The 25,770-nt window shown below is 39.6% G+C and overlaps 1 protein-coding gene across 2 annotated transcripts in view; it reads right to left on the reverse strand.

The window, feature by feature from the left end:
• SLC35F3 (solute carrier family 35 member F3) overlaps positions 1–22,551 on the reverse strand; it is a 553,895-nt gene extending 531,344 nt beyond the window's left edge. Inside the window, exons 1-2 of one of the 2 annotated variants that reach the window (XM_043963772.1) lie at positions 22,090–22,551; positions 21,287–21,516 (exon numbers count right to left, since the gene is read on the reverse strand). In XM_043963772.1, coding sequence (XP_043819707.1) covers positions 21,287–21,516; positions 22,090–22,142 — 283 coding nt within the window. In that variant the 5' untranslated portion in view covers positions 22,143–22,551. Of the gene's footprint in view, positions 1–21,286; positions 21,517–21,720; positions 21,793–22,089 lie in introns of those variants that run through there. The other variant, XM_043963773.1, reaches the window with a different exon arrangement.
• Between the last annotated feature and the right edge of the window lie 3,219 nt (positions 22,552–25,770).

Below are 25,770 nucleotides of genomic sequence, written 5' to 3' on the forward strand. Positions count from 1 at the left end.
TTAGAGAGGAGCAGAATGATTGCCTTGCTGTAGGAAGGATCCATTTAGAACAAGTAATTTAAATTCTTAATGGATCCAATCAGTATGATTTAGTTATTTTACCCAGATCCATTTAATTAAGACACAAAGGAGGTAGGTGGTGGTAATCCAGGGTTGGTCTTGGCAAATTATGGTGTGGAAAAAGAGAGGTTTTAGGATTAGAAATTATAGGATTGTCTAGAGTTGAACTGGTTCGCCAACAGGAAAAGGGAATATAATATGGGAAGTACAGGAGTGATCATCTGGGAAAGAACTGAAGGGTTCAACGAACAGAAGTCAAAGTGAGGAGGAAGAGGAACAGGTGAGGGATCACAAGGCATGGCAGGATGATGGTAGAATAGGAATATACTCTGAAGTATGATAGCTGTCTAGTTTTACATTGAAAAAAAACAGTTTGATAGCATTCCTTTTGTCGTGTCTTGTATCGCTTGTTAATGTTTGTTGTTTAGTGGTGTCTGACTCTTCATTACCCCATTTGTGGTTTTCTTGGCAAAGATTTTGGATTCGTTTGCCATTTCCTTCTCCAGCTCTTTTTACAGGTGAGGAAACTGAGACAACAGAGACACTTGACTTGTCTGGGTTACATAGCTAGTCAGTGACTGAAGTCAGATTTGAATTCAGGTCTTCTCGACTCCAGGCCCAGCACTCTATCAACTACACCACCTATCTGCCCTATTTGTAACTGTAATTTTTTTCCAATAAATACAAATATTCCCACTTAAAAATCAAAATGACTCAGCCTTGGGACAGAAAACATAGTGAATGATGTTAGCAGGATGTGAGAGACCAACCCAGAGGACCAGAAAGCAGAAATTGGTAGTGAGCTCAGAGTTGGATAAGAACAAAACAAGGACAACAACAAAATTTATCTCCTGAGGTAAAATTATGGCAGACTGAACTATGGCCATTACTGAGAAAAGCTAAAATATGACATGGTCCAGAACTGAAAGCTAGTGCAATACTTCCCCACCTATGCCCCATGGAGTCTTAGGCGTCTGGAATCATTGCAAGACCTCTATAAATCCACATGCATACCAAATACTGCCATTTCATTTGTTTTGTTTTGGGTTTTTTTTGGGGGGGGGGCAGTGCAATGAGGGTTAAGTGACTTGCCCAGGGTCACACAGCTAGTAAGTGTCAAGTATCTGAGGCTGGATTTGAACTCAGGTCCTCCTGAATACAGGGTCAGTGCTTTATCTGCTGTGCCACCTAGCTGCCCCAATATTGCCACTTTAAATCTTTCTCTTTTGAAGGGCAGCCTGACAGAGGAGAGAGAGAGAGAGAGAGAGAGAGAGAGAGAGAGAGAGAGAGAGAGAGAGAGAGAGAGAGAGAGAGAGAGAGAAAGAGAAGACTTTGGAACCAATAATCTGCATTCAAATAGCCCCTTTAACATATATATTGCATCTGTGGCCCTGGGCAACATTTCAATTCTTTAAGGCATCTTCTAAGATTATAAATTTCAGTGAAGGTGCTGATTTGCTTTGGTGCATGGAGTTTCTTCATCAGGTACTTACCTATGCCAATGAAATCACAAGTCCAATCTTTATCCTTATTTTCCACTTTTAGTTCCAAAGAAAATATGCAATGTGAATAATGGAGTTTGCATTGACAGTTTTATATGATCATTCTAAGATATAGTACCAGATATTAGGTTGAAACTTTCATCAATTCAAATTGCAAAGCAGCAACAACCATTACCTCAATGACTCAGCATCATAAATAAGCAATCATGTCTTATAGATGGACGAATGTATTTTATATACATTTGTTACTATTTTTCAAATATATGAGGATTCTATTGGGATTAGCAAAATAGAGGTTCTTTTAGAAGTACCATTGAATTTGTTATGTCTTAGTGAATATGGTTTACCCTTTATAAAGATAGGGATATTTTTGAACTGGTCAATTATTTTGAAGTAGTTTTTCTGCCCTTCTCCCATGTCTTCCTCCCATTCCCTCCAATCACTGGACACTTAATAACATAATTACTATCATGTGAGAGTCTGTCAAAAACTTTCACATTAAAACTATAATCTATATTTGAAATGTTGGGAATCACTGACTTAGTCCAACTCCCTTCATTTTACAGGGGAGATAATTGAGGCCTGGAGAGGTGAAATAATTTGAAACCACTATTCCCTCACCATATCATTTTTTTATCTCCTCTCATTCAGATAGACTCCTAGAAGGGGTTGTGGACACTCATTACCTCCATTTCCTCACTTCATACTTGCTTTTTTTGGGGGGGTGAGGCTATTGGGGTTAAGTGACTTGCCCAGGGTCACACAGCTAGTAAGTGTTAAGTGTCTGAGGACGGATTTGAACTCAGGTCCTCCTGAATCCAAGGCCGGTGCTCTATCCGCTGCACCACCTAGCTGCCCCTATACTTGCATTTCAATCCCTTTCAATCTGTCTTCTGACCACACCTTTTAAATGAAGCTGTTGTCTCTCAGATTACCAGCAATCTCTTAATTGCTAAATGCAATGACCTTTCCTCAGTCCTCATTCTACTTGATCTCTTCTCCCACACACTAATTCATCCCCAGGTTTCCATGATACTATACTCTTTGGCTTCTTCTACCTGTCTGCCTGTTCTTTTTCGGTCTTCTTGGCTAGATCATCATCTGTCTCCTGTCTCTTAACTGTGTGTGTCCCCCAAATCTCTGTCATGGTCTCCCTTCTCTTTTCTTTATTCTTCTTTGGTCATCTGATTAATTCCCATGAGTTTAATGATTATCTTTAGTCAGATAACTTTCAAATTTATCAAGCCCTAATCTTTCTCTTGAACATCAGACATATTGCCAGCTGCGTGATGGATATTTTACCTGTATGACCCATGCAACATTCAAATTCGACATGTCTAAAAGAGAGCTCTTTATATTTCTGCCCAAATCCATCTCTTTGCCTCCTTCCCCATTTTTGTTGATGACCCCAGCAGCTCCTCAATTGCCCAGACTTGCAACAATGGAGTCATTCTTACTTTTGCTTTTCTCTCCTATTTTCACATTGTCAATAGTATTTTCAAAACTGCTTTTTCATGCATCCCACTCTCTCCACTCAGTCTCTAACCTAGTCCAGGCCCTCATTACCTTTTACCTAGACTCTCTCAAAAGTCTCTTAATTGGTCTCCTTACCTCCAGTTTCTTTCCTTTCCCATATATCCTCCACACTTTCCAAATTGATATTCTTAAACACAGATTTGACCATGTGATTCCCTTACTCAAAAATCTTCAATGGCTCACTATTACCTCTATAATAAAATACAAATAACTCATCCTGGCATTGAAACTAACCTCCAGTTTTACTTTATATCACTCTTTTACAGCATTTGCTGTTCTAGATACAAAGACTTGTTAACTCTTCTCTGTGAATTACTTTTCTATCTACTGCCACTACAACTTTGCTGGACCCCCATCTATGGAAGGCTCTCCCTCCTCACCTTTGATTTGCAGACTCCTGAGCTTTCTTCAAAGTACTGTTTCCATGTCACTTCCTACATGGTTACTTTCCTGTTGTTGTTCAGTCATTTCCCAGCAGTGACTAACTCTTCCTGAACCCATTTGAGGTTTTTTTGGCAAAGATACTGGAGTGGTTTGCCAAATGGCAAATTTCCTTCTCCAGATCATTTTACAGATGGGGAAATTGAGGCAAACAGGGTGAAGTGTCCTGCTCAGAGTCACACAGCTAGCAAGTATCTGAGGACAGATTTGAACTCAGGAAGATGAGTCTTTCTAACCCCAGGCCTGGCATTTTATCCACTGAGTCTTACCTGAGCCCTCAGTTAATAGAACTCTCTCCCTCTTGAAAATACTTTGCATGTATTTATGCATATTTAATGATTTATGTGCATGTTTTGTTCCCCCAGTACACTGTAAGCTCCTCTGGGGCATGGGCTGTTTTATATTTGTCTTTGCATCACATGCCCATAACACAGTGCCCTGCACCTTGCAGGCATTTAATAAATGTTTGCTAAATTGAATGAATGTGTCCAGGTCTCCTGATAGCAGAGTTAGGATTTATATGTAGGTCTTTTTGATGCTAAATCTAATGAGTTGGACCAGATGACCTCTAAGATCCCTTCCAGCTATAAATCTATGGTTGTATTGCTTTTTTTCCCCACTGCACCACCACAATAACTGCTATGAGTCAGATTGGTACATGCTACTCAAAGGTTAATCAATGTAACTTCATTTTACCATTTCTCCCACTGTACAATGAAGGTGAACAAGCTAATTTTAAGCTCCCTTCCAATTCTAATTCTCTTCTCTTAGGAGATGAATAGAGTTGTTTCTCTTTCTATAGCTGCCTCAGCACCACCCCTCCTACTCCCATTACCTTGAGTAACACTGAATAAAGCTCTCTCCTCACAATAATCCAGGAAGGAAAGCATTACAAGAATTATTGTCCCCATTTTGCAGACAAAACAACTGAGATTCAGTGAGTCATATAAAGTCTCACAGCCAGGATTTGAACCAAGGTCTCACCTGATAGCAAATCCAGTATTATTTTGTCCAGTCCAATTATTAGACCAGTCTTGGGGAACTGTTGTTGTTGAGTTGTTTTCAGTCATGTCTGACTCTTCATGACCCATTATGGCAATTTCTTGGCAAAGATACTACAGTGGTTTCTCATTTCCTTCTCCAGCTCATTTTATGGATGAGGAACTGAGGCAACAGGGTCAAGTGACTTGTCTAGAAGTCACCCAGCTAATAAGTGTCTGAGGCCAGATTTGAACTCAGGAAGATTAGTTTTCCTGACGCCAGGCCCAGTACTCTATCTACTATGTTACCTAGCTGCCCTAACTTGATAGCAGGGTTACACGAAAGTATTCTAATTGCTATTGAAGTCCTTAGATTCTTAGGAATTGTTATGTCCAGCACAAGTACCATGAATACCACTTGGGACTAGCAGAAGAAAGTGAGCATAAGCTTGGAATGTTAACCAGGTGGGTGGGAGAGGAGGACTGTAGAGAAGCACATCATGTGACTAATGGAAGGCTTTTTCACCTTCTGGAAGAAAGAAGGAAAAGGAATCTACTGTTTTAATGCAGTAGCTTCTAAGTTAACTATTCTTGTTAACTAAATGTGCTAAATTCTCTGTTTAGCCACTGTAGGACAGCAACTGATATCAATGTCCTCTAAATTTGGTTCTCTGAGGAAAAGCTCCATCCATCCCACCTTAGCTATAGCACAAGACCTCATCCCTTGGACCAACCCCACACTTTCCCACACTAGTAGCTTTGCTTTTGTTCTTCCTCATACACCCTCCCACCCCTAGAATATTAAAGTTGTACCCACCTTGGAAAAGCCAGCCAGAATGCTAGCTCTTCAAAGCAGCTTTTCTCATACTCCTGGTGGTGAATCTTTCCCCTTGGACTTTATGAAGCACTGTCCATCTCTCCTATGGACTGTTCACATATCGTAGCAACTTATGAATGCCCTGTCCCCCTACCATGCAATATGTAAAGCTTGTGTCTCATCTGGTTCTTTTCCCCTTCTTCTCCAGTCCTTATCATAGCACTTTACACATTTTAACACATATTTGGTGAAGTGGTGGAGAGAGATGTCTTGGCTGACCAGATGGCTGCAAAAGGTGCTTTAGGAAGATGGTGCTACTTTAGAGAGGGCATCATTAACACAGCTGGAAGGAGCCAGCCAATGCCTAGAAGATTTCAAAGACTAAAAACATAAAAGAAGGGTGAATAATACAGAAGATAAAATCTTGGACATGATTGGCCTAATAATGAGAAGCCCCCACAGAGCACTAACAAGGAGGGAGTGAGGACGCCATGATTGCTTACGTGTATGTAGCACTTTGGGATTTCCACACAACAACCTGGGAGGTTCACAATACAATGATCATTATATCCATTTCATAGATGTTAAAACAGAGGCTGAGAGAAATTAAGTAACTTGAACACAGGTCTTCTGATTCTAAACCTCATGTTTTTAACTAGGGTACTCTAAGTGTTGGGGATGGGGATAGGGGAGAGGTGTTTAGTAGTTTTTCAGTCATGTCTGACTCTTCATTACCTCATTTAGGGTTTTCTTTGCAAACGTACTGGAGTGGTTTGCCATTTCCTTCTCCAGCTCATTTTACAGATGAGGAAACTGAGACAAACAGGGTTAAGTGACTTGTGCAGGGTCTCACAGCTAGTAAGTGTTGAAAGCCAGATCTGAATTTAGGAAAATGAGTCTTCCTGATTCCAGACTGGTGCTCCATCTGTTGAGCTGCCCAAGAATCTGGGTGGGGAGAGGGGGGAGGGGGGAAGACAAGCATATAGGCAGCTGAAAGCAAAAAGAATAGTTTCTGACAGTCTAGATGGAGGTTTAAAATGCATGGATTTCAAATAGGCAGGAGTAGAAAGGAAAGTGTGTAATGTATGTGTGTCTGTGTGTGTATACATATACATATAATATATATGTGTATATATATATACATATATATATATTATATATATATATATGTACAGAGGATTTTGTTCATATAAAGAAGGCAGCTTTAGCTGCCAGGTGAGCATGTGCCAGCTGTATATCTATCACTATGATCCTATAAGAGGGTGAAGCACAGATCTGGAAACAGAAGACCCTGAGTTATTGATGTCAGATGTAATGAGACACGAGAACAAGATATTATAATGAGGAGCCTTCCTCCTGTTCCTAACACTGTCTCACTGCAGTAAAGGCAAGTGAGTAGAGTCTGGGGTAAATCATTCCATTGACAATAGTCATTTTCCTCTTTCTGTAAATCAAATAACAAGGGCTAATAAAAGCTGAAGTTGGTTGTACAAAATGTTTTTCACTGCTTATGAAATACCCCAATTTTTAAACACATACAAAGGCCCAGGGTAACAGACAATGCATATGAAGGTGGAGTTTGATCTTGCTTTGATCTAATTTTTCATGCTTCAGGTAAGCATTATTAGCCTAGGTGAGCTCTAAAATGCCTTCCAACTTTAAAAGTCCATTAAAAGAAAAATTTTTTCTGGTTCTCTGATCTTTCCCATGGAAGCACAGGGGTCATTGAGTCAATTGATCATACTCCATTCCACTTAAAATAAGAAATTCTTTAATGATATGAGAGCTTTTTCTCAATCAATCAGGGATTTTAGCTAAGCCTGGAAAGAGTCCTTGATCAGCTAGAGTAATGTTGCATTGGAACCCAGTTTGGATTGACTGAAAAAACTTGGCTATGCCATGAGGGTCATCAATAAAATATGAAGCCCCTGTGGAGCCTGAGAGTCAAACAAGTGGAAATGGCTCTAGAAGGCCCCTAAAAAGGGATAAGTTTAGAAAGGAGAGGCATAGCCCCTCCGTCTATACCCCTTTACCCTTGACCAGAGGAGGATATAAACCTTGGAGTTTAGAAGACTGCCCATCTTCCCATCATGGTGCTGGCAGCACTCCTGGATCACACTGACAACAATATCTGCATGGAATCCAAGCACAGATTAGGTGCAGATTCAAAGCTCAGCAAGGAGCCCCAAAGTAAAGCTATACCAGACCTATATGGAACATGATGAGGACTTCCAGCAATCAGCAGCTATGAAGTAACAATTTTGTCAGTGTGTTCTCTAAGCTTGAGTCCACTCTCCCCTAAACTCTATGCATGATTGTGGGAAGGTGTGTAAAGAATTTTTGTGGAAACTTTTGTTCCAACTGTTATAAAGTACTCCTTTTCTAACCTAATTGAGGTCTGGCTGGACTGATTGATTTCAGTAGTAATCATGCCAGAAATCACATCAATGGTGGGGGGGGGGGGGAAAGGGTTGTGAGCTAAAGCAAAAGAAAAAAACTTCTGAACCACCCAGAGCCCTGAAGGGAAGTCTTGCTCTGGGAAATATGACTTATCAGTGCATATAGGAGCTGGTAAGCGTTGCCTCGAGTATGGTATGTATAGATATGATAGAATATTACAATATTCTGTACCAAATTCTTCCTAATATAAGCAATCCTCAATCAGAAAAACATTAATAAATACTTTGTGTCTCACTTATGATACTTACTTTGTTGTTGTTCAATTGTTTCTGACTCTTTGTGACTCCATTTGGGATTTTTAGGCAACGATACTGGAATGGTTTACCATTTCTTTCCTCCAATTCATTTTTTGTTGTGAGGTGTTTTTTTTTGTTTTTTTTTTTGTTTGTTGTTTGTTTTGCGGGCAATGGGGTTAAGTGACTTGCCCAGGGTCACACAGCTAGAAAGTGTTTAAGTCTCTGAGGCTGGATTTGAACTCAGGTACTCCTGACTCCAGGGCGGTGCCTCTATCCACTGCTCCACCTAGTTGCCCCCTCTCCAATTTAGTTTTACAGATGAGGAAACTGAGACAAACAAGGTGAAGTGACTTGCCCAAAAGGTCCACAGCTAGTAAGTGCCTGAGGCCAGATTTGAACTCAGGAAGGTGAGTCTGTCTGATTCCAAGCCGGGTACTCTATCTACTGCTCACCCTAGATGCCTTGTCAATAAACAAAGGTGTCATTTAACCACTCTGCTCATCTATAAAATGTAAATAATAAGGCTAATGCTATCTAAATATATGGTTGTTATAAAATAACTCTGTAACTAGTGTATTGGTCAATCAATCAAAATTCATTACGGATCCATTAAACATTGGGAATACAAAGGAAAGGGGAAATCAGATTCTGCCCTCAAGGAACTCATAATTTAAAGTGGGAAACAAAATGAAAATGACTAAATACATGCAATATCTAGAGAGAGTAGAGATTATGAGATAACTTGAGAGAGAAAAGCATTAGAAGCTGAGGAAACCTGGAAATGTTCCCTGTAGAAGGCAGCTTTTGAGCTAGCCTGAAGGAAACTAGGTTTTCTTAGAGGTGGGTTTGAGAAGATGGAGCTTTACAGGCATGAGGGATATTTTTATTATTTAGGGAGGCTCTTGAACTCTTTGAAGCTCTTAAAGTCACTTAATGCCCTACAGTCGAATGCTACAACACTAAATAGCCTCTAATGCAAAAAAGAAAAGAATGAATATGCTCTTTTAAAAAAAACACCAATACTTTATTCTGGTGATGCCCTTCTGGCTGGTGATCATGGAACATTACAATCTCCAAAGAATAAACATTTGAGGTTGTCCAAAGGCAATGGAGACGCACCAAGGTGGACATAATTAGGCTTCTGTCAAGGTGTGTTGGTAAAGGTTTAACAACCAGCTCTCCAAACATGAAAATGTTTTCTCCATTAGTTTCTTAAGACTAAATAATCAACAATACAATAAATCAAGCTCTGATGTGTATCATTTGCCCAATTTTATGATGTAAATGCTTAGATTGAAATTCTTAATCATTGGCTGAGCTGGTAGAAGCACCCCCACAACCACATTCCTGGCTGGAGCTTATTATGAATATGATTTTTGTGGCATAAAATTTATATCTATCATCCAGAAAGAGGTACAGGGGGTAGTTTGTTTACCCTAATGCAAGTGAGAATAAAAGATGGACAACTTGAATGACGTGCTAGTATTAAAAATGTAAGAAATGTAGAGAAAGGTTTACAGTGACTTGGGAGATCCTCTACAAAGGATTTGTGAGAGGCCCTATGAACAAAAGGCTCAAATTGGCTTTATTTTTCAGTATTAAAGGAGGGTCCAAATTGAGGAGATTACAAAATGCAATGAAGCCATTAAAATATTAATTGACTATCATCCATCCAAAGCTGAATGTTTGATGGGCCCCCACAAAGAGACAAGGCAATCTGGACATCAGGAGTTGTGGTATGACCTCCCCCCCCCCCCCGCCCCATGCCAAATATAAGGGAGAATCTGTTTTCCTGAATGTCTAAGTTATTTTTGGAGGGAATTTTATACCTTGGGAGTTAAGGAATATGTTGCAACTCACTTTCATGAACCCTCTGGGCCAGAATCCTCGAAACGGTAACAATGTTAGTCAATGTGATAAAGGCCTGTATAGACTTTAAATGCCCACATCCTCACTTACTATATGTTAATGAACTTCTGAAATATCACTCAAATGGCAACGGAAAGCCACAGAGAAACTGTTCTGGATTCCTACAAAAATGACTTAAATATACCTAAAAGTTGTCATTGTTCCACTCTGTATAAGATGTTAATATGAACACTTACTAGGAAACTCAACTTAACTTTTTAATGCTCCAGTATGGGAACGGAGTTGGAAATAACTGAAAGATGATTAACAGCTCTGGAAAGAGAATTTCTCAGTAATTACTAAAGAAACTGTGATTAATCCTAAAACAGGGCAGGATTGCAGTTAACTGACCAAGATGAGAAGTTATTCTGTCTTTGAAGCCCTTTGACAAAATAAAGCTCCCTTAACTTCTTTCGGTAATCTATTAAAAAAATCAAGGCCCTTCATGGATTAAATTATTCTCATTAAATCTAAATTTTCATATCACTTTTCTGCTTAGGTAAAGCAAAGGGTGCAAGGGTGGCGGGATCAATTAACTTTAAACCGTAACAAAAAAAGGACTTAGTGTAAACACTGTTGTAAAGATAGGAGGAATTAGAAAGCGATTACCTATGATTAAAGCACTACAACTAGATGGCTATTAACCCAACCGCCATAATTTTCCATATGTGGAACTTGAGGTCCAGGGAGTTAATGATTCGGCCAATGGGCCAAAGGTGATTCGCATCAAAGGGAATTGAATTTATGTCCTCTAACATTGGATTCAATGGTCTTTCCACTGTACTATGACACATGTCCTTCACTGAACAAATTTTTATGAACAAGAATGGGGCAGTATTAGGCAGGACAGTACATTAGAGCACTCAGGACTGGATTCCAGAAGATCTGAGCTCAAATTCAGTCCCAAACACTTACTAACTGTGTGACCCTGAACAAGTCACTTAAGTCCTATTGGCTTCAGTTTCTTGCCTGTGAAATGGGACACATTGGAGGAGGAAATGACAAATCACTTCAGTATCTTTGCCTAGAAAACCCCATGGACAATGCCTATGGTGTTACATAGAGTTGAATATGACCAAACAACAAATGAATAAGAGGGCATGAAACACTTGTCTGAAAATGGAAGATTGGACCATGCACATTCCATACCATAGTTCTGAAAATAGGAAATCAAAAGTGTTTGATAACATTATCAGTTGCGGAAATAAGGGCAAGTGGATATTGATGATGTATCATTTAGCTTGTTGGGGCACTTTTAAAGAAAATATTGAAGTCACAGAATTTCAGAGCTGGAAGGGATCCCAGTGATCATCTAGTGCAAAATGATGCCCCAAAAGAAGCTTTTCTATGACAACCCCAGTTGTTCCATCTTCACTTGAAGACCTCCAATAAAGAGTTCTACATCCAGGGGAAATCTATTCCAATTTTTGGATAACTAATTGTTAGAAAGCTTTTTTCTGACATTAACCATGAATTCTTTTTCTAAATGTCAATGCATTTTTTTCTGGCTGTGTCCTCCAAAAACAAACATTTATCTCTATTAAATGATACTATTTTATATTTGACCTCATGTTTTAGCTTGTCAGGACCATTTTGGATCTGATTCTAACATCCAACATGATACCTATCCCTCCTAGCTCTGTGGTTATCTTCAAACTTGATACTGTGTCACTGATGCCTTTATCTAAATCATTGTTAATTTTTTTCTCTTTTCTTCCATTATTAAAAATATTAAGGAGCACTAGGTCTAGCACGGATCTCTGATGCACTATTTCACTTGGGGATTTCTTCCAAGTTGAAACTGAATCATTTATGACTCTTTCTTGGGTCCAGCCATTCAACTATGTAATTATACACTTATTCTAGCCCATGCCTCTTCATCCTTTCCACTAGAATAGCATAAGAAAATTTATCAAACGTTGTACTTAAATTTAGGTACATAAGATATAGAGGTGGCTAAGTGATGCAGTAGATAGCATGCTGAGCCTGGATTCAGGAAAACCTGAATTCAAATCTGGCCTGAGACACTTACCAGCTTTGTGACCTTTGGCAAGTCACTTACCCTCTATTTGTCTCAATGTCCATAAAAGAGGGATAATAATAGCACCACTCTTCCAGGATTGTTGTGAGGGTCAAATGAGATTATATTTGTAAAGCACTTATACTGTTTGGCAGGTAGTAGACACTATATTAATGCCATCATCATCATCATGGTTATTATTTACAGCACTGTCCCACCAACCTAGTCATTTAGAATTTTTTATAAAGAATAAAATGCCTCTCTTCAAGGTCTAAAAGAAAGAAGTTTACTTAAGGATAAAACTTTACAGTTTCTGACATCGTGACATACCAGGAAATGTTGCTGCCCCCATTTTCTGTTTTCCCCGCCCTCCCCTTAGCCTCAATTTCTCTCCTTTTGAAATACTTTAAATATTCCTTCACGACAAGTTTCATCCTAAAATAAATTTTTACAACCAAATGGTAAATCTCTTGCAACTAGGTCGTCTTTGAATTGCTGACCTGACCTCTACTATTTCAGGAGAATCAAAAAGAAGTTGCCCTCCTTGAATCTTATTAAACCATTAGCTACCGATCCAGTCAGGACTGGCATCCACGTCAAAGGCCTACATTCATAGGTTAGTCTTGAATTACACAGAGGGTAGATAGTAAGAAAGGTTTTCTCTCCCTAGTCATCCCCTTCCCAAAATCTTTGTAATATTACCAGGACAAGTAAAATTAAAATTGATTGCCATTTGTTCTATTAAATTTCATTCAATTTCTCCCTTTGGACTATAAACTTCAATGTCTAGTGAGTTTTCCTTTTCATATTTGCATACCCTAGTTTATGCTTACATAATTCATGGTGAAATATAATGGGTTAGGGATGGAAGTGTAAGGAATATCCTGTAATGCAAGGAGTGTAGAGTTTGAAGATCTGGGTTCACATTTTGGTTCTGCTTACTATCTTATTGCCTATGGGATGAGCAAGTTATTAATCTCCCTAGGCTTTAATTTCCTCAATTGAAAGGCTGGACCAAATCAAAACATGGCAAACTATAGTCCAAGGGCCAAATCCAGCCTGCTGCCTGTTTTTGTATGGTTCACAAGCTAAGAATGATTTTTAACATTTAAAATAATATTTAATTATTTGATGTTGGGTCATACCAAAAGAAAAAAACAACAACCAGGCAGTAGGGGCAGATTTGGCTCACTGACCCCTGGATGATATTATCATTAAAGTCTCTTTCCACTTAATAAACATGTGTGTGTAAAGCACTCAGACAGTTTGAGTGCTCCTATGAGATGGGATCTACAGGGTGGATGAAAAGTCACAATGTTTTAATAACTTTTTGGAAATTTAAAAAAAACCTTTCTACTATTTATAAGATATGAATTTTCATATACAATACAAATTCATTTCCTATATATACTGTATGTGATGCTATGGTTTTGTAAATTAAAAACAAAAAATGAAGGAGTTATTAAATATTGGAACCCCTTCATGACTTTTGGCCCACCTTGTATTATTGTTGATATTATTACTTTAAGAAACCATGATTTCATTAGTATAGGCCCTACCTCTACTGATGCAGATCAAACTCACTAAGGTCAAAAACAATCATCAAGCAATCAATCCATTGATCCACCTTTCAGACCTTCTACAGGTTGGTCTATGAAGGACAAGCCTGCTGGCTTGTACTTGAAGTCCTTTCAGCTTGTTAGGACCTGTTACACTCTGCTGAGTAGCCTTTGTCAATCCTGAGTCACCGCATCATCATACCAACAAAAACACTCTCATTCAATTACAAAGAACAAACAAAAAACTAGTCACTTTATCCAGCTGTGCAATCATCTAAATGTTCAACATAAATGAATAAGATGGGGAAAGAATCTTGTCCTGGGTTTGTTTCTCTCTTAGATCCATCAAACAAGATGGGGGGAAATGTAATAACAGGGATAGGGACTATACTTTGTGATTTCATTACAAACAATTGGGGGCAGCTAGGTGGTGCAGTGGATAAAGCACCAGCCCAGGATTCAGGAGAACCTAAATTCAAATCTGACCTCAGACACTTGACATCCACTAGCTGTGTGACCCTGGGCAAGTCACTTTACCCTCATTGCCCTGCAAAAACAAACAAATAAATAAAATAAAATAATTGACATATATCTCAACCTTTGAAGTGCTAAATATTGCATCAGGAGCTGGGAATACAAAGTCAAAAACGAAATACCATTTAACTCAAGGAGTTTTCATTCTAGAAAGTGGAGACAAAATGATCTCTTAATTGCCAAATCTAATGGTCTTTTCTCAATCCTCATTATTCTTTATCCCTCTGCAGCCTTTGTCTTGGTTCACTGCTTCAGTGGACAGAGCCCTGGGCTTGCCCATCAAGAAGACCTGAGTTCAAATGTGGCCTCAGACACTCATTAGGTGTGTGACCCTGGGCAAGTCACTTAACTGTTTGCAGCTCAGTTTCCTCATATATAAAATGGGGGGGAATAATAGTGTCTACCTCATAAGGCTGTTGTCAAATGAGATAATATTTGTAAAGCATTTGGCCATTAGGAGGAACTTAGTAAATGCTTGTTCCCTTCCCCTCTCTTTTCCGGGAGACTCTCTCTGGAGATTTTTGTGGCATTTCTCTCCTGGTTCTCTTTATACCTTTCCATTCCTCAGTCTCCACAGCTGAAACTTCCTCCAGGCCATAGTCACTAACATGAGTATCTCTCAAGGTTCTGTTTTGGACCCTCTTTCTCCTTTAGACTAACTCACTTGGTGATCCCCATCAGCTCCCATTGGGGTCAGTGATCATGTCATGTAGCTAGCTAATATTTATATAGAACTGTAAGGTTTGTGAGGCTCTTGGAGGTAGGTGCTATTATTATTTCTATTTTACAGCTGAAGAAGCTAAGGCAGAGAAAAGTTAAATGACTTGTCCAAGGTCACACAGCTAGGGTGCATCTTAGCTGGATTTGGACTCTGGTCTCCCAGACTCCAGGTCCAGCTTTCTAACAACTGTGCCATCTAAATTTATATGTTTAGCCCTAGTTGCTCTCCTGAGCTATGGTCTCACATCACCAAATGCCTACTAGACATCTTGACCTAGTTGCCCTGTAGATTTTTCAAACTGAACATTTTCAAAACAGAACTCATCATCTTTTCCCTCAAAGCCTCCCCTCTTTCCGGACTTTCCTATTATATTCAAGGACATTAACATCTTCCTAGTCACTCAGGTTCATAACAGAGGTATAATCCTCAATTTCTTACTCACACTCACCCTACAAATCCAACCTGTTACCACATGTCATCATCCCTACTTCCACAGCATTTTTCATATACATCCCTTTCTCTCTACTCAGAGTCACCACCTTAGTGCAGGTTCTGATCACTTTATGCCTAGACTGTTTCAATAGCCTACTGGTTGGTGTCCATGCCTCATCTTTCACCACTCCAGTCTATCCTTCACTCTCTTGCCAAAATGATCTTCCCAAAGTACAGATCTGGTCATATCAAATCATGCTCCCACTTCAAAAAACTCTAACTTGAGACTAGATTGATATGTATATATATAAAAATTCATAGTTCTAGGACCATTAAGTCATTCTCTCTAGAAGTTCACCAGCGTACCAAAGTTAAACAGTGCATTGTAAGGAAAAGTGTCATCTGTTGCAAATTTTGGGAATAACTACAGAGTTGGGTTGGACTCTAAATTTTCAGGTGACTGTCATCCTGATATATTTACTTATTTTTATCTCGGTTTTGTCTTGAGAGGGAGGGTCGGGGATTGGCTGTGTAACGATTGGAATAACGCCACCTGCTGGATACTAACTGTAGAAGAGTTCTGCCCATGAAGCGAAGGTCTTTGAGGGCAAGACCAGGAGTCTTGTCTTTGGTATCAGGAAGTGACGCGGACTAGTGGGAGGAGGAAGGAGGAGACGGAGGGCTCTTTCCTTTGGACTCTGGTGGAGAGCGGAGCTAGAAATGTGCTCTCCCTTTAATAGATAGGAATCTAGGCCTTTCTCTCTCTCTTTACCAAATTCTTATTCTCCTTAATAAATGCTTAAAAGTCTAACTCTTGCTAAAGCTTATAATTTATTGGCGACCACTCATTAGATATTTTAGACAGTTTAGCTAGAATTTTAGCCCTTAACAGCTGAGAGTCTTAGAATAGAGCTATGGATCCTATCTAGAATGTCCATGGGTGAACAAAACTCCCAAAGAGACTCTGGCTGTCTCTTATGCCTGGAAAACTCTCCATGCTCCAGTCTGCCTATTGACCTCTTTGGCTTTACATTCCAATTAAAATCTCATCTTTTACCAGAAACTTTTCCCAACTCTTTTTACTTCTAGTGTTTTCCTCCTTTAAATTATTTCCTATTTATCCTGTATATAGCTTGCTTTGTCTATATTTGCTTACATGTTTTCTCTCCCATTAGACTATAAGCTCCCTGAGGGCAGAGAATGCCTTGCCTTTTTTTGTATTCTAGTGTTTGGCACAGCACCTGACACAAACTCATGCTTAATCAAATCTATTAATTTACTTATTGAATTATCTTGAGGTGTTCTGGAAGGAAGGATGCTACTTTATCCTGAGGATACAAAGATGGTAGATACTGTAATATGGGGACCAAACCCAAACAGGCAGGTAGGATTTTAAAGATTAGATAAGAAAGCTAAGGTGCTGCTGTAGTTTTCATTTCTATAAACTTCTAATTATCTTATCCCTTAGTATTATTTCTAAATTTGTAGTCTGAGTGGGTGGACATGGGAGATATATAGGAAAGAGAGAAGTAGATGCTAGAAACAGACACCAAGATACTACAATTGTGGGAAAATAAGAGGGAGCCATAATTGGGTTTTACATGTGTCAGATCTTTAAATCTAATAGATCAAATAGGCTCAGAGACCCAGAGAAATGTTTTCAGTTACTTGAATTAGAATTCAATGGTCAAGGAAATTTAAGATAGTGAAGATTAAAAATCCTTTGTCTGGAGGTAGTATCTCTTTCATCAGTTCAAAGTGGAGAATCTGGTGCCCTGGGTAGAACAGGCCTGAATCAGATTGGCTAGCCCTAACACCCAGGCCTTGGTGATCTCTATACAGACCAACCCTAGGAAACATTTATAATACATCCAAATGATATATAAGCTAAAATGCTCTCGGTTCCTGTAAAACTGTGTCATGAATACAATTTAAAGTACTTTATTTAAAGTACTTCTTCTCCCACCACCAATATAAAGCTTTTTGGAAATCAAAGAATCCTTCCTTAAAGTAAATATTCACCTCCTAATTAATCCAATTTATCTATGTTTTTAATCAATACATATTCATACTCTAGGGTTCATCATAAGATTTAAAGCTAGAAATGTCCTAGACCACCTAGTTCAATCCCTTCATTTTCTAGGTGAGAACACAGACTGAAAGAAGTTAAGGAACTTTCCCAAAGTGACATAGATAATAAGTCAAAAAACATTTATTAAACACATTTTATGTGAATACTGGGGATACAAATACAAGTAAAAACAAATAAAGTCTCTACCTTCAAGAGCTTACAGTCTAATAAATAACAGAACTGGAATCTAGGCCCAGGACTTCTAACTTAAAATCAAGTGCTCCTTCTGCTACAACATGCTTTTTCATGTACATTAATAGCATTTTATTTTATTTATTAAAATGTATTTTTATTAGTGACTTTTATTTTTACATAGTTAATACCATTCATATAAGGATCAGAAAAATTCTGGGTCCCATAAGAAAAAATCCAAAGTTTCAAGCTAGTTAATACCCATTCAACTTTCAATTTTTGTGTCATTCATATATATGTGTGTATTTGTGTATATCCACATTTTAAACATACATACATAATACATATATATATACCTCAGTATGTATTTTCCCTCTTAAGACTACTTTCTATAGGCATTCCATTACCCATTAGCATCCTCGCTAGAAGGCAAAGACAAAGAAGGAAAAAAGGAAAGAAGGAAATCTTGGTCATTACTATTATGCCCTAGTAGCTCTGATAAAATAATATTTATATAGTGACTATTATGTGCCAGGCACTGTGCTAAGTGCTTTGTAAATATTGTTTCATTTGATCTTCATAACAACTCTGTGAAGTGAGGAAATTGAACCCAACAGAGGTTAAGAAGCTTGCCCAGGGTCACACAACTATTAAGTTTCTGAGATCATATTTGAACTCAGGTCTATCCTGTCTCCATGCCTAGAGTTTTATCCACTTAGCCACTTAGCTGCCCCTGGTAAAAGACAGGAAGTTGGAGGGTAGGTGGGAAGATAGGAAGTGGTTTAAAAGGAATATCCAAACCCAAATACTTCCTTATTCTAAAATATGTCACTCTGCAATGAAAGGCAACAATGGTGAGTTAGCCCCCCTTTTTTAAAGCAGCAATTTGGGTCTGGCTTGGGTAATAAGAGGAGGGGAGAAAGAAGGAATTTTAAGCAGCAAGTCTGATGGTCCACCATTAATGAGCCATGAACCAGGAGAGATGAGAGAAAATAAGTAAATTCAGAGTAAGGCAGGTCAGGATCTTCATGGGTTCTTTTTGAATAATGGCTAACATTTACATAGTCCTTCAGGGTTTATAAAACTTACTCCTTTGCAGTTTCATCACTGGTCCAGTATCCTGGACAATACATATCCTTTAGAACCAGGGTTTTCTAGGATGTCTTACTGTAATTCTTACAAAGCTATAATTTATTTATAGGGATTGATTGAGGAATACTAAGGGAAACCTAGCTTTTGACCTGTTTGTGAATGCCCTATTTAACTATGAGTCACCTAATAAAAGAAACTAAAAGTACAAGCACACATAATTTCTCATGTAAGTGGTATTTGAGTAATTTTTCCCCTACAAAAAGCTGCTGATTTGCACCTATCAAATAGAGCCTAGAAACTGTTACTTGGCAACTTCTTGAGTTGGGACAGAGATAAAAAATTCTGAAAGATGAATGTCAGGAAGTCTAAATTATTACTGTATCTTGGAGTGACAAGCTCATTTTAAGGAGCAGGCTTCAAGCATTCTATAATTTAATCAGGACACTGCAAGATGACGATTTCTTTAACAATCCATATCTGTGCTTTAACACACATACACACCAGCAACAATATTTGAAGTAAACAGCAGAAAACAAGAAATACATAAACCTTTCTACCTACTTAAGTAGAAATGGCAACAAACAAGAATGGTACCCTGATACCTATCTGCGAATATTAATAAAATACCCTTTCCTGAAATTTCAAATTTAAAAATATCATTAACTCAAATAAAAATGTCACCTGTTGCCCAAAGCGTTTCTATAAAAAAGAAAATATCTTGAACTAAATAATCATTCCCTCAATAAAAGAAAGAGTAGAATGAACTGGGTTTATCTAAAAAGCAATAATCATTGCAGCCTAATCCATTATTGATCTGTCAATTTGGAACATCCTGGGTACAGGATCCTCCAGTGCATCACTTCTCTAACAATTTAGATGCTTCCTTCTCTGCAAATTATAGTTTTAGATTCTGGGGGCATTAAGAGGTTAAATGAGCTTTCCAGGGTCACACAGCTGTTACATGTCAGAGACAGGTGGAACTGGAATCCAAGTCTTCCTGACCTACAGGCCAGTTCTCTCTTTCTACTATGCCAGGCTGCCTTTATCTGTCAAAAATATCTCCAACTCATGGCGGAATAGAATTCCACTTAATAATAACTTTAATGGTACAAGACAGGAGATTTTCACTGCCATCTTGCTGACTTAATTACTAAGTATGTTGCACAAAAGCAGCAGTTTCTCTTCAAGAAGGGAGATCTTTCAGATCTAAAGTCACAGACCCTAGTAATACAGTAATCCTTTCCCAATGAGCAAATTGTGCCAGTCACAAGAAGAATTGGAAAGATAAAACAATATTATGATTTCAGGGCAGGAGCAGATGAATCCTGGAGGCCTGCGATTTTATGGAGTTAAGAAAGCAGATAGAGAAACATAGTCTATGTCATATAGAGGGGGAAAAATCCCAACCAAACAAACCAAAACCTACATATAATGTATCTTAATTTTTTCCACCCAGTGTCTGGCTTTTTAGATGGGAAGGAAAATTTGCTTCTTCACCTCTTTTTGCTACAATATAAAGCCCACATAGCCAGGAAAGTTTTTAGCACAGGTAGGCAAGAGATGTGAGAGGATCCATGGATTATTTTGACCCAGATACAATCATAACTGTTCTTGTTTAAAAAAAAAAGAAAAGAAAAGAAAAGAAAAAGAAAACATTCAAATTCATTGCTCCTTCCTGTAGCTCTCTTATTGCTAACCTAGACAACTGTCAGCATATAGGGGCATTAGAAATGATATAAAGATACTTTTTTTTTTTGTTTTAGGACTGATGATGAATAAGGGCAAAAGCCTTTAGGAATTTATCTCCTAGGAATCAATATAACCAACCAGTCCAAACAATGGCAATGAATTATTCCTTTAGAATTCTTCATGCTTAGACATTACCCCAAAGCAATGACTACACACTACTTTTTCATACTGGGGGGCAAGTGTCAATCTCCTTTTTGCTGTATCAAATTGTTTCAAGAGGTTTTGATCTGATTTACTAGTATCTTACAATTGTTTTTAGTCATTGTCTTCCATCCTGAACAACAGAAATGACCAGTTAATTAAACTTGATGTAGGTAATTTTGATTTGGTAAATTAAAATATTAGCAAGAAAACACGTGGGGTACCTACAAAGAAAGTCCCAACTGTTCTGGTGCTTAGTACAGTGCCTGACACATAGTAAGTGTTTAACAAATCATAGTTGACTGACTTCCACATAGCCTTAGCCATCCATCTTGCAGAGACCACATGTCAACAACTAGATAGAACACGGTAAAAATATCAGTTCAGCAGAATAATAAGGGTTGGGGACAAAGGAAGGCTTAGGTGTAAATTGTTTCTCCTAAATGCACCTTTCAAGAGGATCTCATATCTGGCAAACACAGAAAGCTGCCAGACACAAAGTGAATCAGTACACATCCTGGGTAGAGACTGGAGATTCACAGTGTCCAGCATACTCGGAATTCCTAATTAATTAATTTTTTACTTCTCCCCAGTCATTTTTCCCACTCTCTGTAGCATGGGGTGTGGGTTTAGGGACAGAGGAAGCAGAGAGACAAACAGAAGTCGGGGAATTTAGGATACTTGGATATTAAAGTAAGAAAACCCTTTCTAAGCTTCTAGCCTGGGGCAACTGTTTGCAGAAAAGTTAGATGCGGAAGCTGAATCTTCAGTTGCTGCCTGTGGCTGGGAGAGATGAAGATGGGAAAGTAGTGTAAAAGGGAGACTGCGGTCTTACTTTTGTAGCTGGCTGCCCAGGGCTGGTAGCCGTAGTAGCCAGTGATGCGCAGGATCCGCTCCTCAATAGACGTGAGCCCCACCGACGCGCTGGTGAGGTCTTCCACGGATCGGGACCATTTCAAATCCTCTTTGATCGCTTCATCTACCACCAAGTACTTGAGCTGCCTGAGCTGGGGGCTGATGTCCGACAGCCTCCGGGGGCTGACGTCGGGTGACCTCCTCATGCCACTGAAGCCAACGGGAATTCCCAAGCAAGGGAGTTGAGGGTGAAGGAGGGAAGAGAGAAAGAAAAGAAAGGCAATAAATTAATTCTATACGCCTATCTGAAGACGGAGGGAGGAGAGGGAGCGGTCCCCAAACCTCCAACATGCAGGTAGAGGCAGAAGGGCCACTCGTCCTTCCTCCCTCCCTTCCCCTCTTCACCCCAGTCACCTTTCCATTTCCACTCCTGCTTCTCCTGCTAGCACTAGGTTCAAATCCCTTCTGCTGCTTCGCAAGAGGAGTATGAGTTGGGTGGGAGTATCGAACACCAGGTTTCTGGGCACTGAGATTTCAGAGGAAAGACCCAATAAAACATAAAATAAAATACAACTTCTCTAGATGCTCCCTTATTCAACCTTCTCCCTTAGCTCTTTGTCCCTGGCCCACTGGCAGGTGGGAAGGGGGTCACCCTGGGCGTAAGGGTTGCCAAGAAAGAAAGAAAGAAAGAAAGAAACTATGGGTAGCCTTCTGTCCAACCCTACCCCGGGGGCGATTGCCCGTCCTCTACTCCCCAGGCTCTGGTCCGCTAGCGCTACTTACATCGTGATGGTTTTGCCCCTGGGTGCGCCGTTTGGAAACTCTCGGATCCCCATAGGGAAGAGCTGCGAGGGGCTGGGCGCTCCCAGACTTCAGGCAGCTGGGTGCTGCCGGCGGGGGCTCTCACCGGCCGCAGGGGCAAGGGGGAAAGCGGAGATGTGCTTCTCTGGCGAGCAGGGCTGTCAGCCAAGAGCCGCAGAAGAGAGGCTTTGCCGGTCCCTCCGCCTCCTTGGCCCCCTCCTCCTAGCCGGTCCCCTTTCCTCTCTCCAAACCCGAGGACTTCCCAGCGTCCGGAGAGATCCAGGCAGCAGGAGGCTGTCTCCAGCCCGCTCACGCCTCCGGGGAACTGGAGGAGGCTGCGGCCAGCCAGCGACTGTCCGGCTAGGGATGCTGCTGCCCCAGGCACCCAGTCTCCCTCCCAGCCCCTCAGCCCCGTGCAAGAGGCAGGGAGAGAGGGAGGAAAGCTGGCACTCCAGCGGCACCTGAGGCCGGGCGGTGACTGTACCCTTCGCTGCCGGCAGAGGGAACCAGGCGGGGGCGCTGCTGCCTTCCCCCTCCCATCTACGTCCTCTACCTCTCTGATGAACCCAGCCCAGCTCAGCTCAACCCAGCCCTACCCAGCCCATCATCCCAACCTTTGCAGGAAGCCCATCTCCAGTCCCTCAGTTTGCAACTAGCCAAATCACACAGTATTTGACTTGGTTGTATTTGTCATAGAAAAGACTTACCACCACCACAATCCATTTCTATATTCATAAAATCAAACTCTGAATGCCCACAGATTAATATGCAAGGATACTGCCAACGCAAATAGAGAATCAATGAAGATGTCTTTACCTAAATATCCTGGCTGACCTATGTCCAACCTGGTAGTAATTGCAGAGCAAGCATTTGTTCTCAGGAAGCTTACATTCTAACCAGATACCAACCACAAATACTTACTCTTTTCTCACTTTTCAGTTGGCTTCAAGGAGTAATATCAATGTGCTTAATAAAACATTCATTACATATTGTCAACAGTCAACAACAAGCAAGCATTTATTAAACTCTTTCTATGTCCCAGGAATTATGCTAAATACTGGGGCTACACAATACAACCAAGAAGAAAAGATAGATCTTGACCTCAAGGAGCTTACATTCTTCTTTTTTTTTTTTTTTTAGTGAGGCAATTGGGGTTAAATAACTTGCCCAGGGTCACACAGCTAGTAAGTGTTAAGTGTCTGAGGCCGGATTTGAACTCAGGTACTCCTGACTCCAGGGCCAGTGCTCTATCCACTGTGCCACCTAGCTGCCCCCAGGAGCTTACATTCTAATAGAAGAAAACAACACACAAAAGTGGATTTGAAAATAGAGAGGGAGAGTGATACCTGAATGTGTGCAAGATGGATAAATCTGGAGGATGAGGAGTGGCTTGTCTGAGCCTTTCACCAAAATGGAGATTCCAGGAGGAACTCATGAATGGGAGTTGGCAATATTCACAGCAAGGTGATAGAGATTTCTTCATCCTACACCTATGTCAGTCTTTCCAACTATTTGCAATTAATGTTTGCTGATTGCATTGAATTGCAAATCATTTTGCCTTTCTGCCTTTCAAAAGGCAGAAAGTTCCCATTTCACCTCATTTGGTGAACATTAGGAATAGAGACTGGACATGGACTTCTAGTTTATAGAGAACTCCTGAGAGAGGAAACTCTCTTGGCCAATGTGTGTCAACACCTTCTCTGAAACTCATAGGCTTAGAGAGTTTCCTACTCCACAGAGAATTTAAGTGACTTGCCCAGCTTCACCCATTTAGTGTGTTAGAGATGAACTTTGAACCTAGATCTTCCTGGATTCCAGGTCAATTATTTATCCACTAGACTATGCTGGTGAATATTATGAGAAATAAATAGATGAATAATAAATATGTATAATTATTTGAGTTTTTGAGTTTACCAAGAGAATCACATTGTCACAATTACTTTATTTTCACACACAAAAATGATATTCACAAATGCATTCTAGGTTCCTTCCTAGAATAAATTATACAAGAGACCTACTTCAGACATCATCTAGGCCATGATCTACCCAAAGTATGAATGCCTTTTACAACATCCTCAACAAGTTGTCATCCAGGCTTCTGTGAAGACCTCCAAGGACAGAACATTCACTATTTAGTGAGGTAGCTTTTGAACAATTCTATCTGTTGGGAAGTGTCATTGTTTGTTTAAGTCCCAACAAAATCCCTCCTTCTTCAGGAAGCCTTCCTCAGTCCTTAATTCCAGTATCTTCCCTCCATTAATTACTTCCTATTTATCCTGTATGTAGCTTGTTTCGTATTTATTTGTTTGAATGCTGTCCACCTTATTAGATTGTAAGCTCCTTGAAGGCAGGTATTGGTTTTCTTTTGCCTCTTTTTCTATCCCCAGTGCTTAGCACAGTGCCTAGCACATAGTAGGTACCTAATGAATGTTTTTTGGTCAATTTTTAGTTGTTGTTTTTAATGTTTAACTAAAATCTGACTTTTCATAATTTTCACCTAATTCTAGGAAGGAACCTAGAATGCCTTTGTGAATGCCATGTATGTGTGTGTGTATGTGTGTGTGTGTGTGTGTGTGTGTGTGTGTGAAAACAAAGTGATTCCTCCCTGCTAAGTAAACTAAGTTTGATCTGTCTCCTAATTGATAATCCTTCAAATATGAGAAGATGAAAATTATTTTCACCTCTCAAGTCTTTTCTTCTCCAATCTAAACTTCAACCAATCTTCATATGGTATGACTTCCAATCCCTCAGTGACATGCCCTTTTTTCTCTATTGCCAACCAGCTTAATGATGTCCTTTCTTAAATGGGGTGCCCTGAATTGAGCACAATTTCCCCCCAGGAAGTCTAGCCAAGGCAAAATTCAAGGAAATTATCGTCTCCCTACTCCTGGACACTAGGCATTTCTAAATACAGCCCAAGTTCACATTCGCCTTTCAGATGTCAGTTCACTCTGCTAAATGATATTGTACTTGAAGCCCATGAAAACCTCAAGATCTTCTGAAAAACTATTATAAGGCTATGTTTCTTCCATCTTATACTGCTGAAATGGAATTGGTGAACCCCAATGTAAGACTTTTAAAAAATCTTGCTATTTAGTTTTATCTTATTAGATTTAGCCCAGTGCCCAAGACTGTCAAGATTTTTAGACATCAAAACTTCCTTATCCCTCTTAGCTCTGAGTCATCTGCAAATTTGACCTGTCTGCCATTTATACTTTTATCCAAATCATTAGCATAAATGTTGAATGGAAAAGGACCAAGGACCAGAGCTCTGGGTCACTTCACAGAGGAACTCCTTCCAGCCAGATCTTTATCAATTAGTCAACAACTTTTGAGAATGGCCAGTTAATGGGATCTGAAACTACCTCATTCACCATATAAATCCGATCTTGTAGAGATACTAATTAGGTCCACAAGATTCTCTCTCTACATCACTTGTCTGGCAGCCCTGTCAGAAAAGGAAATGATGTTAATGTGGCATGGTTTTTAACGAACACCTGTTTATTTACCATGAGAACTACTTCCATAGCTATGTGCTCACAAACTGACCTTCTAGTAATTCTTTCTAGAATTTTGCCAGAAATTATTCAGTTAGATAGACTATTACTTGAAGTATCCACCATTCTCCTCCCCTTTCTAAAAATGGCAAGGTTTCCTACCTAC

The sequence above is a fragment of the Dromiciops gliroides genome, chromosome 4, assembly GCF_019393635.1.
Source record: "Dromiciops gliroides isolate mDroGli1 chromosome 4, mDroGli1.pri, whole genome shotgun sequence".
Taxonomy (NCBI): domain Eukaryota; kingdom Metazoa; phylum Chordata; class Mammalia; order Microbiotheria; family Microbiotheriidae; genus Dromiciops; species Dromiciops gliroides.